The sequence below is a fragment of the Psammomys obesus genome, unplaced genomic scaffold, assembly GCF_907164565.1.
Source record: "Psammomys obesus unplaced genomic scaffold, mPsaObe1.curated_primary_1811, whole genome shotgun sequence".
Lineage (NCBI taxonomy): Eukaryota > Metazoa > Chordata > Mammalia > Rodentia > Muridae > Psammomys > Psammomys obesus.
The window spans coordinates 3,193,311-3,207,369 of NW_026585626.1; the positions used below are offsets into that span (position 1 = coordinate 3,193,311).

The 14,059-nt window shown below is 45.9% G+C and overlaps 1 protein-coding gene across 3 annotated transcripts in view; it reads left to right on the forward strand.

Moving 5' to 3' along the window:
* Positions 1-9,859, forward strand: part of Rcan2 (regulator of calcineurin 2) — a 204,764-nt gene extending 194,905 nt beyond the window's left edge. For all 3 annotated transcript variants that reach the window (XM_055612322.1, XM_055612314.1, XM_055612332.1), the window contains one exon: positions 7,272-9,859. In XM_055612322.1, coding sequence (XP_055468297.1) covers positions 7,272-7,432 — 161 coding nt within the window. In that variant the 3' untranslated portion in view covers positions 7,433-9,859. The remainder of the gene's footprint in view (positions 1-7,271) is intronic.
* The last annotated feature ends 4,200 nt before the right edge of the window (positions 9,860-14,059 follow it).

Consider the following 14,059-nt stretch of genomic DNA (forward strand, 5'->3'; position numbering starts at 1 on the left):
TGTGTGTGTGTGTGTGTGTGTGTGTGTGTGTGTGTGTGTGTGTGTGTCTGTGTGTGGTACACCCTTGCTTCACTGAAATGGCCCTTTGGGACTTGCAGCACAGAATTAGCTCTCTTCTGCTCTGATCATGGGGTTTTCGCAGTCTGTGTGAAAACATGGCTTCCTGTGCTTCCTTCAACGCTGATCCAGAGGCTTCTGACCTGCTGACAAGCTAGAATTATTTGTTTCCTGATATCTGCTACTCCTAGTTTGAGAAGCAGCGGTATGGGGCTAAATTCTTTTTGTAACGTAATAGGAAAGAAAGAAAAAGCAAAATCCTCGCCCCGCAAACAGCAGTGTATCCACAGCAGTGAGCAGAAACGGCAAATAGAATGCCACCCAGCTAAACGAAAGGGTGAGCTGAGCAGATGAGAAGTGCCAGCCTTTGTTCTGCTCTCTGGAGGGCACAGAAGGTCATGCTCATTGCCACCGAGAATGCCCACAGGGAGATATGAAAACATTGTCTATTCTCTTCTCCCCTCCTGCTATTTTTAGCTCTGCTTAGTGAGATCAATTTTAGTTAACTGCGGAGGAGAGTTTTAAATGGTACTTCAGTCTCAAATTGCCCATGTCTGCTATATTTAGATTACACCCCACCCCACCCCCACTGAATTCTACTCTATCAAAACATGTCATAGTAAAGACACTTTGCTGCGGTCGCTGCTTAGCACACACTTTCCCTCAAGTGGAAAATATCTCTCACTAATTAATGGAACTCAGAAGGATGTATATCTGTGCCAAGCTCTGAGTCAGAGGTAAGGAAGATTCTTTTTCGAAAGTAACTGAGAACCTATATTTCGGGTGTATGGCATGAATATCGAACAAAGATTCACTTCATCTTCCAAGATAGCTATACCCTGATAACAGGCATGAGCAGCAGCCAGCATTCCTTCTTGTCATTCAGCATGGTCTCCAAGCATGGCTCTGCACACAGGGGATGCAGAGCTCTGGTCCTCTAACAGGTGTTCAATGGCTTCTAGTTCCTCTCCAAGATTTTCCCTGAAGGGGCACACCTGTGAAAGAGCCCTTTCTTCTCAGCATGGTCCACTGGTGCACCTACTTCAATGCTGCTGAGTAACAGCATAAAATCACCTCTTGTCTTAGATCATCTGTCCTTCCTCCCTCCATCTTTGTGCCATGAATTCAGGCCCTCGATCTATTCAAGACATACTGTAAAGTTCCCTGGATCCTACAGGACTCAGGAGGAACTGGAGATAAATGGCCACCACGATGCAGCATGAAGGAGAAAGCTCTGAGAGGGACGAATAGCTTTCTGTGATAAATCTAGAAATACTTTCCTCTCCCTGCTCCTTCCCTCTCTTCATCTCTTTCGGGGCCTTCAGAAGCAAGCCAGAGAAGGGGGATGCTAGCCATTCAAATTATTGATATTTTCCTATCAGGAGCTGCTAACACACCGACCCCTGTACCACTCAGACTTCTCATTTATACACAGGAGGGAGTGCGACAGCGATGGTGACACTGGGACAACCAGCCTGGACTAGAGCACACTGCTCTCTTCCAGGGTTGACCAACATTAAATCGAAACCCGTGCAAACGCCAAGGAATCAGAGAAAAACCTTTAGAGACAACTGGAATTCTTTGAAATGCTTCTTTAATTCCAGTCCCCCTTACCGTATTTCAGAGTAAGCTCTATCTGTGCTCTGCGTCATCCTGTGAGGTGGGCCAGTGAGATGGCTCAGCGAGTAAAGTCCCTGCTGCCAAGCCACATGACCTGAGTTCGATCCCCAGGCTCCACGTGGTAGGAGAAGAGGGTCTTATGAAAGTTGTCCTCTGACTGCCACATGCTATGGGGGGAGTACATCCGTGCACATCCAAGCATCCTCATAAAATAAATGAATGTTGTTGTTTTTTTTTTTTTAATATCTTACATTTTGGGACTAGGCAGTTACTAAATGGCTGCAATTTTAAATGTTCAGGGCTCTCTGCCCTGCGCTTCTTGAACCTGGTCTTTCCCAGCTATAATGAATATCCACCATGAAGTTGGGATGACAGCTAAAACTCCAGGTGTGAGTTTGAATCTGGATTACGTCTTCTACATGCTGTATGACCTGAAGCATAGAGGTGTGGATGTGGGTAGAAAGAAAAAGAAAGAGAGAGCGAGAGAGAGAGAGAGAGAGAGAGAGAGAGAGAGAGATTTACCAATAACAATTCAGAAAATGGAGAGCGGTGACTTGGGGGAAGAGTGGGTCTGTCTTTGGGATCAGGTCCCATGGTGCCCAGCTACACACTGACCTGTGGGAAACAGCCTGTCTTTCAGCTCTTAGGGCTCTTTGTGACCCACTGGGTCAAAGTCTTTGCAATTGTTTTACTGCTTGGTTACTTAAATGTCATATAATTAGTGCATCATATAGGAAACAGAGATTATCCGGGCAGGGCCGACCACAGTGACATTCTCCCCTGTAATTAATATCATGTATCTTGGGGAAGCTTTGTATAGTCGCCGTGAATTTACTTCCCTGTATCCTAGGAACTCAGGTGCTCACACCCTCTCACTGAGAGTGCTTGGACACATTATACAACTTCCTCTGAGTCATATTGCTAGTATGTGATAAGGTATCGACTCCCTCTGTCGTTTTAAGATTAGTTACTGTGGTGAAGAAAAAAACAGCAAGTGCTCCAGGTAGCTGGAAGTGGATCCCAGCGGGGGCGTGGGGGTCTCTGCCTAGAAGATGTTAGAAGGAAAGAGGAGAGCCCTGAGACTGATCAAGTGTGGTCTGTGAGAAAGGAATCCAGGGGCGCCCGGCTCTAAGAATTTTCACAGAGAAGCCTAGAGGAGTGATTGAAAGACTCTTGAGGAAAAACAAGGTAGATAGAAAGGAAACACAGATGAACGAGGCAATAGTACAGCCCACATTAGATATGTGAGCCTGGAAAAGAATGGCTACTTACAGAGAAGTCCCTCAACCGGGGTCAGGCCCACCTGGAAGCGTACTCTCCTTATGAGGCGATCGGTGTGCAGGAGGAAGACTCTCCCACATTAGCGGAAGGTGCAAAGCATCTACAAGGTTAGACTGCCCTAGTTTGACAGTTTCTGAGGCAGGGATGTTATCTGTCTCCCATCAGGTCACATGTTCAGGACTGGTCTCCAAAGCACTGAAGTCTCAGGACGGTTCTTCTTGCCTTCATCAGAGAGGGTTTACAAACTCTGTAATCTTGGTGGCGAGTCCAGAGAAGGGGCAGGAGAGGCTCAGCCAAAGCGGGCACCGTGGTGGCTTCCTGTGTCCGTTACACCGGAAGGCACTACCACCTAGCATCCCTCAGAACCCTGCTCATTACAGACAGGAGGCATCTTGCCTGAAACGCAGTCCCTCCTTCATACCACAGGAACTTGGAAATTATCACCCACCTGACTCTACCCACTCAACAACAGAGGAGACGGGACTTTGGCACCTATTTTGGACATCAGCCAAGCCTTGGTCAGTGTCAGTGGCCTGAATGAGCATTTGACTCTTGCCCACACTAGACAGTTTTTCATGTGTCTCAGCAGAGGTCAAGGGAAAACACTGACTGGTGCATTTTTTTTTTTTTTTTTGATGGCTTTTGGCCCTGACCTCCTTTCTGCACACAGGCGATAGAACAATCTAACTCAGACAAAGGAACGAGCAGGTGACAGATGAATTCTTTCTTTATTTCTTTCTGTCAAAGAAACTAGTCTGAATGTCCTGTCCTTACTGCACCATGGCAAGACTGTCCCCACCCTGGGTGGATAAGGCTTGACACAAGCTCTTTGTTCCCAACTAAGCCCAGTTGTTCCCTTTGCCTGGTGACAGCATTGACGTCAACCGTCATTGGTGGAAGAATTAACTGAGCCCGAGGGGAAAGAAAAGCCAAAAAAAGAAAAATCCAATCCAGTAAGGCAAAGGCCATTTCTTTTGATTTTGTAGACACTCAGCAGATGTTAAGCGTTGCAGGATTTTGAGAGTAACAAAGTTTCTCAAAATAGCACAATGAGATGTCAGCCTTAATGGGACCACAGCCAGAAAGCATCCCTTACTACTGTGCAGTCTGGCTTGATTAACATAACTGAAAATGCTTTGCTCCCCCCGCCCCCCACATGCAGAGGCTGCTCCGGAAGGACCCCACTGCTACTCGGTCCCATTCTGGGCCTTGCTTCCTCCATTCCAAAGATGTGAATACGATGCAAGGAGGAGTGTCTGGAAGGAACATTTGTTACCTTAGCCAAGACAAAGAAAAGACCTAATAAAAGCTAGCTTTGCTCAGCAAGTTTCACTGCAATGAGAAGGGGTGGGAGAGGAGGAAGGGAGGGAAAGGGAAGAAGAGGGAGAAGGACATGAACAGAGAGAAGAAGGAAAGGGAGGGTGGAAGGAAGACTGGGAGGAAAGAAGGAATTAGGAAGGAAGGAGAAAGGAAGAAAGGGAGGGGAAATGGAGGAGGGTAAAAAGGAGAAAGATACCCGGGCATGGTAGAGTATGCTAGATATAGCAGCATTTGAAAGACTGGGACAGAAAGATCACATATCCCAGGCCAGCCTGAGTTACGAAGTGAGTTCCAAGACAGCCTGGGTTACAGAATGCCATCTTGTCTCCAACAAGGATAGCTTTCTTGCCAAAAGATGAGTTGTATGTTCATGCTGGCCATATCAGCCTTAGGTTGCATGACCTTTACATCTCTCTCTCTCTCTCTCTCTCTCTCTCTCTCTCTCACACACACACACACACACACACACACTCTCCATTATGACAGAGTGAGCAGAGGTGGTTGCTGCCCTATGCTGATACCTACTACATCATCAAGGATCCTCGTTTTCAGTGTCAGCATCCAAAACCTAAGTCTACGCCTTGCAAATTTTCTGTTCTACTACTGTTGATTTACAGTATATGCACAGTGGCACAAATGACTGACAACTTGTCAGGGGAATGACAATATTTGCACTAGTCATCAAGTGGAGGCTCTTTCCAAACAGACCTAGGGCAGGAGGCAAGATTCCTGGACAAGGTTGTTTCCAGGTTGTGCTCCTGGAAGGAGGGCAGGATTTAAGGAACTCTCAGGGAGAGGGGAGATGATGTCAAGTAATAGCAGCGAATAGACGGAGTGGAAGAATGTAGCCGTCATGATTAGGAGATAGCAGGCAAGTCCTTCAGACAGAACAAAAAGGGAATGGGTGAACTCAAGGGAAAGGATGAGTGGTGGGTGACAGAATCTTCAAGGGCATCTGAACTTGGTCTAGTGAGACTTGAGGTGTCAGTGGAAAGATAATATTTTTGAAGTCTTTTCTGCTGAGTCATGTAGGATGGGCAGTAAGGGGTGGGGTTTCGGGGAAAGATGAACATACCAATAGTCACGGAGAAGTGACAAGCTATAGACCCACCTCCTCTTGCTCCTGTACCTGGAGATCTTGTTGATTCTATTGGTCTCTGTAAATGTATCTTTTATTTGACTTATTGTGATTAGTATCTTGAAGGCTATATGCTAACCTAGGCTTAGTCCTGGAAGCTTCTCAGCTCTGCACAATCTCACCTAGACCTAGAATGTTTTCAGCCTCTGAGATGTACTGCTGAATAAGCTCATCCTTTCTAGTTCTTTATGAACTCCAGCTGGTTGGTTCAATTCAGCTATTCTATCTCTAATTCCTTTCCAAGAAATCTGACTGACTCAAACTGGCTTCTCTCAGCTTCTGACTGAATTGCCCTGCTTGACATCAAACTAACTCTAACAATCTTTTCTAATCTTCTGGCTCTTTCTCAATCTCTGGCTTGTTCTGTCTTCACCTGTGTCTAGCTTGTTCTCACTTCAATCTGTGTCAAACTATCCCAGTAAAACTGCCTCCTCTGTCTCTCCCTATGTGCTGCTTTCTTTCCTCTCTGTTCTTTCCTGTCCTTGTGAGAGTTGGGCCTATCCTATTCTGTCAAATCTTTCTCGGTTTGGTCACTTTGTCTGTCTCTCAATTAGACATTACTTTCAAACATGGCTGCTTCCTCCCTAAAACTAACTTTGCCTTTATTGTTTGGGATTAAAAGTGTGTACTAAAGGCATGTGTGTCTTCCACCCACAGGGATTAAAGGTGTGTGCTAAGGTCATACCTGTATTCCAGCCAGAGTATCCATGTTGCTGGATTAAAATCCCTGTACAGGTCTAGGCTGTGAAAGCACAGATATTGTCTGATTACACTGTGTAGCCAGAAATGGAAAGGATCTTGAGAGATGCTCAGGAAACACTTACTGAGGTGAAACAAAAACAGACAGGTAAGTGTGGGAGGTGATGTGATTGTAAACAGGGACTGGAAAGATGGCTTCCTTGCTAAAGTGCCTCCACACCCTTGATAAGCACGAGAGCTCAAGTTTTCTCCTTGGAGCCCACACACAAGAGGCTGTACCACAGGGGCTAGAGCTTGCTAGCCAACTAAGCTAGCCTGCACAGTGAGCTCCAGGACAGTGAGAGACCCCGTTTCGACACAGCCACAAGAAAGAAACGAGAAAGGGTAAAAGTACCTGAGGGGAATCACCTAAGACTGTCTTCTGGGCTACGCATACTCATGCACACGTGTGCATCTGTACACACATGTACCCTCAAGCCACACATGCAGGATGAGAAGATGCTCGGACTAGTGCAGATTCTGGACAAGAACACCACAAGAAAACCCACAGAATCAACTAACCTAGGCTCATAGGCGTTCACAGAGACAGAACTGAAAATCAGGGCACCTGCATGGGTCTGACCTAGGCCCTCTGCACATATATTATGGTTGTGTAGCTTGGTCTTCTTGAGAGACTCCTAACAGTGGGAGCAGGGGTTGACTCTGACTTGCTTGCCTGGTTTTGGGACCCTTTTCCTTCTTCTGGGTTGCCTTGTCCAGCCTTGATACAAGGGGAGCCCCCTCGGCTTTTTGATGGGCCATGTTTGGTCGATATCCGAGGAAGGCCTGCCCTTTTCTGAAGAGAAACTGGGGAGTGGATGGTGGGAGCGCTGGGAGGGGAGAAGGGAGGAAAACCTGCAGTCAGGATGTAATACATGAGAGAATAAATAATAATAATAATAATAATAATAATAATAATAATAATAATAATAATAATAAAGAATCCTTCCCTTAGCCAGGTATGGTGGCTCATGTCTTTAGCCCCAGCACTTAGGAAGTAAAGGCAGGCTGATTTCTGTGATTGGAGCTAGCCTGGCCTACAGAATGAGTTAAAGGACAGCCAGGGCTACATGAAGAATCCCTCCCCCTCCCTCACCTGCTGCCTTCTGCTTTCCAGGAGAGAAGTACGAGCTGCACGCGGGGACTGAGTCTACACCGAGTGTTGTCGTGCACGTGTGTGACAGCGACATGGAGGAAGAGGAGGATCCAAAGACGTCCCCAAAGCCAAAAATCATCCAAACCCGACGCCCCGGCCCGCCACCCTCCGTGTCCAACTGAGCACGTCCATGAGAACACGCATCTCCTCTTACCATGCTTCCCACCCTCTCTCCCCCTTGTCGTTCGTCCACAAAATTAATTGCCTTTAACCCCCTGGGTGTTCGGTTGTTTGCAATTCCTTCCTTGTAATTCAGCCTCTCGGACAAAAGGGCTAGGAAAAGGTGATATGTCTCCCAGTCAACTCATACCCATTAACTGCAGTCCATCACTTAGAAAGTTCTAGAGAAAAAAAAACAAAAAGGTAGTATTTTCTTATTAAACAATTAGCACAGCCTGTATCTCTGTTCTCTCATGTTGATCCAAGCCAGAGACATCAGTAACGACAAGCATTGATGTTGCTGGTGAGCTGCTCCAGTTCAGTCCTGTGTGTGTGTGTGTGTGTGTGTGTGTGTGTGTGTGTGTGTGTGTGTGTTCCTGGCCACTTACATAGGACCATAAGTAAACTTGACTTTGACTGCATGAGATCCCCCCCACCCTAGTCTGGTCTCACCCAGTCCTCCACATCCCGACATTCCCAGGATCACCAGCATTTATTTTGATGATTTGAGGGTACTCCCCCCCCCAACTCACGGTGTCCCAGCCGTGTCCTGTACAGAACGGGGGACGTCCCAACACCATTCAGCTTCACAAGTCTGGGAATCATTATCAGTTTGAGGCAATACGTCATAGAGCTCTGTCCAAATTCCTGGAGGCAAAATTGAATCTGGCCCCAAAGAGATTCCTCAGTAGATTCTGAACACCGCTGCCACATAGGAAGTCCCAGTGTCACTGGGGAGGCTTGTCCGGGTGGCAGAGACAGATTTCAGACACACCTATTTATTATGAAAAAATCCCATGATGTCTGAACGATTGTTCCCCCCTCCCCCACCCCGCTCTTCCCGCCTTTGTATATTTGTACAGGTGTTTGAGCTGTGCTTTAAAAACAAATCTGGATGGGTTTTTTTTTTGTTTGTTTGTTTGTTTTTAATTTAGTGATTGTTCAACCATTAGCTGCTTACGGACATCATACCTGTGTTGCTTCTGAATGCGTTCTGATTCTAACGTAGATAATCTGATACTATTACACGCAACTACAGTTAATGCTGAGCTGTAAACAGGCACAGCGATGTCTCATGCCAATATATAACCAGCTAGCCAACCTCTTTGCTGTCAAGCCCACCTGTTTTTAAAACAAAGACCCAAGTGTCAGTTGTAAACAACTTGGGTGATGACAACCCCCAGAACGTAGACACAGCTGAGCATCTCAGAGCACGAAAGGATGGTGGAGAAGCGGAGGGCAGCCCCACTCATCCAGTGCCACGTGCTCAAAAGTTCCTCGTGTTTGTTACGTGTGACTTTTGTATTTCTCTAGCCCAAAGTGCATTACAGAAGATACACCTACAGAACCATACTTCCTGCTCCATGTTTCAAGCCTCATCTATTCCTGTTCATTAACTAGTAATTTTGGATGCAATTTACCATTTACCACAGAATGGGCAAGTACTTTCATGACCTAAGCCTCAGAAAAACACACAAGAACACTAACACAGGCACCCGATGGAGGGATTATTGTGGTTTTCTTGACTAAGGTGTATGTTAGTTTCAATAGAAACTTCAAACCTAGACTCAGAAAATTAAAGTCCGTTCTACTGTGAATATAGCAATATAGTACTGGATACAGAACAGTATGGTTGAAACTGAGGACAGCATTGCTTGTGGAATCCTGCGTTTCCACGGGAAAATAAGTCTGCTTTTCGAAATCAGATCTGAGGAGTGTACAATAAGCAAAAGCTTTGACTTGACTTTGTTGCGGAAGGTTTTGGGTTTTTTCGTTGATCAACAAAACAAATAGTGGAGAGATGATGCCCTCTAGTGGCAGAAACATTGAACTCAGCTGTGCAGACAGATTGGTTACAGCAATCAACTACCTGCCAGAGGCTGGCTTTCTAACCCACCTTAATTTTCAGGATGCAGGTTCTGAAGAAAAAAAAAAAAAAAAATCTAAATGAGTGAGAGATTTGGAAAATATTTGTGTTTTCAAATGGTGATAGCAGAAATTTCCAATTCATTAACAGCTGGCATTACTAAATTGTGTGTGCATTAAAAACTCAGTGTTCTGGATGGCCCAGTCTTAGGAAACTGAATCACCATGTGTCAATGTCAACCTGCTGCAGATGAAGGGGTTCTCTCCATAGGTTGAGCACAGGGAGCAGGGAGGGGGCGCTCTCCCCCGGGGAGACAGGGAGAAGTAGTGGAACCTCCCAACACTGTGAAAGTCAAAACCGCTTCAACGCTTCCATAATGCACATTGTGCAAAAACCTCTTTAGCACTCTTTTACGTCTGAAATGTGTTAGATGGAGGGGAAGGGGAAGGTTTCCACCAACTGAATCATCTGTGCACGTGTACAGCTCAAAGAGCTTAGAGTTCAAATATATCTGGTGAATGAACGTCTGTGCAGTGTCATTCCTGGGCCGTTTGCCTGACTCGCGCGTTCCTGAGATGGGGGGGGGGTCAAGGGTGGAGTGGAACGCAGCTTTGAGTTTTTCTAAGTCATTACCAATGTGTGTAACTAACCTGCTGGCATTCTTCCTTATGAACCGAGAGGGAAGCTGGTAACGTCCCGGCCCCATGAAGGAGCAGTGATTTGAGTTAAGTCTGGAGAGGTGGGTTGGTTTGTCATAAGAGGGGCTCAAAGGGATGTTTTACTGTCAAGTTCAACCGTATTGGTCCCAAGGGCCATTTCGACTATGCTAAGGGCATCTCTTTACATCTCCCCTCCGTGTTCTTTAAAAGCACTAGCAGAAAAATCCCCTGAAGGAGAAACCTTAAAAGAGACAAAAGAAAGACTAGCAGAATCTAAAAGATTGTCTTACTATGTGTGGTTGAAGTCAGGGCTTCCGTCCACCCACTGACAGAACAAGGATGAGGAAAATCAAAAAGAAAATTCTGTCCTGGGAGAACGTAGATAGTATGCATGGCATGCTTAAATGACCTAAGGCCAAGCTCTAGTGCGGTGGTCCTCAGGCTTCCTAAAGCTGCGACCCCTTCACACAGTTCTTCATGGTGTGGTTAGCCCCAACCATAGAATTATTTTTGTTGCTACTTCGTAAGGGTGATTTTGCTATCGTTACGAATGGTGATGCAAATATCTGTGTTTTCCAATGGTCTTTAGGGGGTCACATCCTACAGGTTGAAATCCACCGCTCTAGAAGCCAGTCATAAAGACAGACAATGCTTTCTTTTGAAAGATTAACCTGCACGGGGCAGTTCCCATACACACACACACACACACACACACCTCCACTACCCGATGACTCATAGCCATGAGACAACCACCAGTAAAAGATGCTCCCTATCCACTCTTGGCAGTCAGGAACGAACCTCAGAGGTGAGCATGCCTGGCCTGTAGCTGCGGAGTGGCTTAGATGGAGTGTGCAGGGCTGGGAGGGGCTGGCAAGGCTGCAGGGGAGGCCTGTGTGAAGAACCAATGCTCATCTGAGGACACTTGGGCGGTAACCGCCGGCCCATGTGCATGCTGCCCGAGGCTCTTCCACTCTGAAGCACACACAAGAGAGTGCGCATATCAGTTTAAAAATACATACGATAACGCCTGGAACAGAGTGACCAGGAGCCGTTAACTACTTGCAACTCAAACGTCCTTCATATGTTGAACAAACAAATTAGAAAGCTAATGCATGTCACAGCATAAACACATTTTGAAGATACTGTTGGATATACACATATATACTTTTTATATACTTTAATTTTAAAAATATATTTAAATTTAAAATATAAATATATGTATATGAATATAAGCTTATATAAACGTATATGTGTGTCATGTATTATGTACATATATATGTATATATTACTTAACACATTGTTCCAGTTGGGGAGTTGAGAATCATGCTAAATGGCCAGAAAAACAGCTCAGCATGTAAAAACACGTGTCAAGAACTCCTGAACACCTCAACCTGGATCCTAGATCCCATGCTAAAGCTGGACACTGTGGTGCATACCTGTAACCCCAGACAACACAAGGTGGAAGATGGAAGCAGGAGCATTCCTGCCCTCCAAAAGCTCCCAGACCAGCTAGACCAGAGTACCCAGTGCAGCGACAAACAGCAAGAGGGTCCCTGCCTCACAAACAAGATGGAAGTCAAGGGCTGACAACAAAGGTGGCCCTCTGGCATCCACAAGTGTGATCTCTGACATAGTGTGCTCTCATAGAAAAATAACACACACACGTCATATACATACAAAGAAAAGAATTTAGGAAGAACTAGATTGATAGGAATTATAACCAGGGTTGCCTTTGGGAAGGTGTCGACGGAGCAGGAACATGTAGCCCTCTCCAGAGAGCCGTATACATTTTGTGTCTAGATTTGAATCCTCAAGCATAAGATTTATTTAACCAATGATATACCAAGAAAGTTAGCTTTAGTCAAAATAGAACCCTCATAGGAGAGAGAAGGAATGAACCACCGTTGTATGCGGGGGCTGGGGAGGTCTTCACACTGAAAGTGGGCCCCAGCCATCTCTTGTGCAAGTATTCACTTAAAACCAAGAGTGCTTTTTCAGTAGAAAGCCCGGAATGCAAGCACAAAGACAGTGTTTCCCCAAGAGACACTTATACTGCCTGACTCTCAGCTTTCAGCGTGTGAGCACTTACTGTTCCCATCACTTTAGGGAACTAAATCTTGGGTGGGAATGACACAAGCACACACATGCCCCCAAATGCTGACTGTGAAGTACAGTGATAAACAGCAACAGCTCAATGAGAGACCAGAAACCAGAGTGGAGGTTCAGGACAGCAAGGCTGAGAAGAGAAGCCACCGCGTCATTTCCTTCCTGTTAAATGCCCTGACAAAAGACACTTAGCAAGGGAGGGTTTACTCGGGTTCACAGTTCAAGACTGCAAGTCCATCGCTGCAGGGGGTCAGGGTAGCAGGAGCCAGGGGCGATCAGTCATATAGCACCCAAAGCAAGAAGGCGAGAGCAACGAATACCTGTGTTCAACTAGCTTTCCCTTTTTATTCAGTACAGGCCTGGAGCGTAGGAAATGGCTCTGCCTACTTTTGGTGGGAAACCCTTCGCAGTTAACCTAAGCAGTGTAGCCCCTTCATAGGTGTTCCTAGAGGGTAAATGTAACCTCACAGGTGTGCCAGGTCACCTGGGAGATTCTAGGTTCTTCCAAGCTGCCAACACTAAATGTCACACCGTGTACTCGAACTGAAGAGAACGCTGAGTGAGCCATAGCGGTACCAAGCGAGGAGCACTGGGGAGGCAAGAGTAAAGGTGTTGAACTTGGAAATGCTGGTCATTTTTTTAATAACCTCAAGGGTGTTTTCAGCATGGCAGAGAGGTAGTTGATCAAGGTCAAGCATGTTCCCACAGGAAGATCTAGTTTTATCTGAGCTACGTTAGAGCATCTTGGAATTCATTATCATCACAATTAGAAGAGTTTTCACCAGGGAGATAACATTATCCCATCAGATGAGTCCCAGCACAAATGGGGGATGTTTTTTTCCCAAAGCCAGAATTCCACACATACAGACACTTTGCAGTATGGGAACTGGACACTCTTAATTACCCAAACTGAGTTCTCAGCATCTGCGGTCAACAGGTACTGTCCCTACACACTGGATCTAAAAAAGCGAAGACTTTTCTTTTCCCTCCTCAAGTCACTTGGAAGGCCTTGGCGCAGAGGCAGGGGACAGAGCAGGTTATAAAGGATGATAAGTCAGTTATTCAGGAAAAGACTCATTCAGCTGCTGGTACAGTGTGTCCCTACCAAAAGCCACCTTGCAAAGCATCACTGCACTCTTGGCAGACTCTCCTCTTAGATTTATGCAATCAAACTAAGGGAAAATTTCAAGCAAAATGTTTTCTCTCAAACTCATTTCCCTGCTATTTTCAAAGACGGTAGTGGAGTTTCTGGAGGATGGTGCCTTGGTGGCAAAAAAAAAAAAAAAAGGAAGACTCAAAATCAGGTAACATGCTTGAAATATTTCACTCTGGAATCTCAGATGTCTCCCCTTGGCTCTTTGGCATAATTTTCCATTCTTACTAAAGTGTTCGGTCTGAAAACTTAGGCTTATGTAGAACCATGGGGCCTCCATGGCGAGTTGCAAACATCACTAAGATGATGGGCATTCCAAGCAGACTGTGTTTTGTTGTAAAGTGTTTTTATTCCTAAAGCATGACATATACTTGCCTCTACAATGTATCCCAAATTCCACACTCAAGAGAGTCACCGGATGTGTTAGAATGGGTGCTGGGCATGAATCCGAGTTTCTGCTTTGCAGTAGAGGCATTCATACTCAGGACTTGCCACTGAAGGGCCAGACTCTGAACTAAGCCCAAAGGAGTCCCCCATGTCCTGTTACACTGCCTTTTCCAGCATAGGCTACCTGCAGTGATTGGTCAGAGTGGAGGGAGACCATGCCATGGGCTACCCTTGCTCCAGAGCTCCCATGGAATTCACTGGGGCCTCTGCACCTCAGTTCAAGCTTTCCCTCAGTCTATCCTTACTTTTTTTCTAGTCTCTCACAGGTACAGACACTAAAGACTCCCCAGTCTATCTCCTGCATATACATCTCACTATCAGAAACTACATCTTGGAGAAGCTAGCCTTGAGTAGCCGC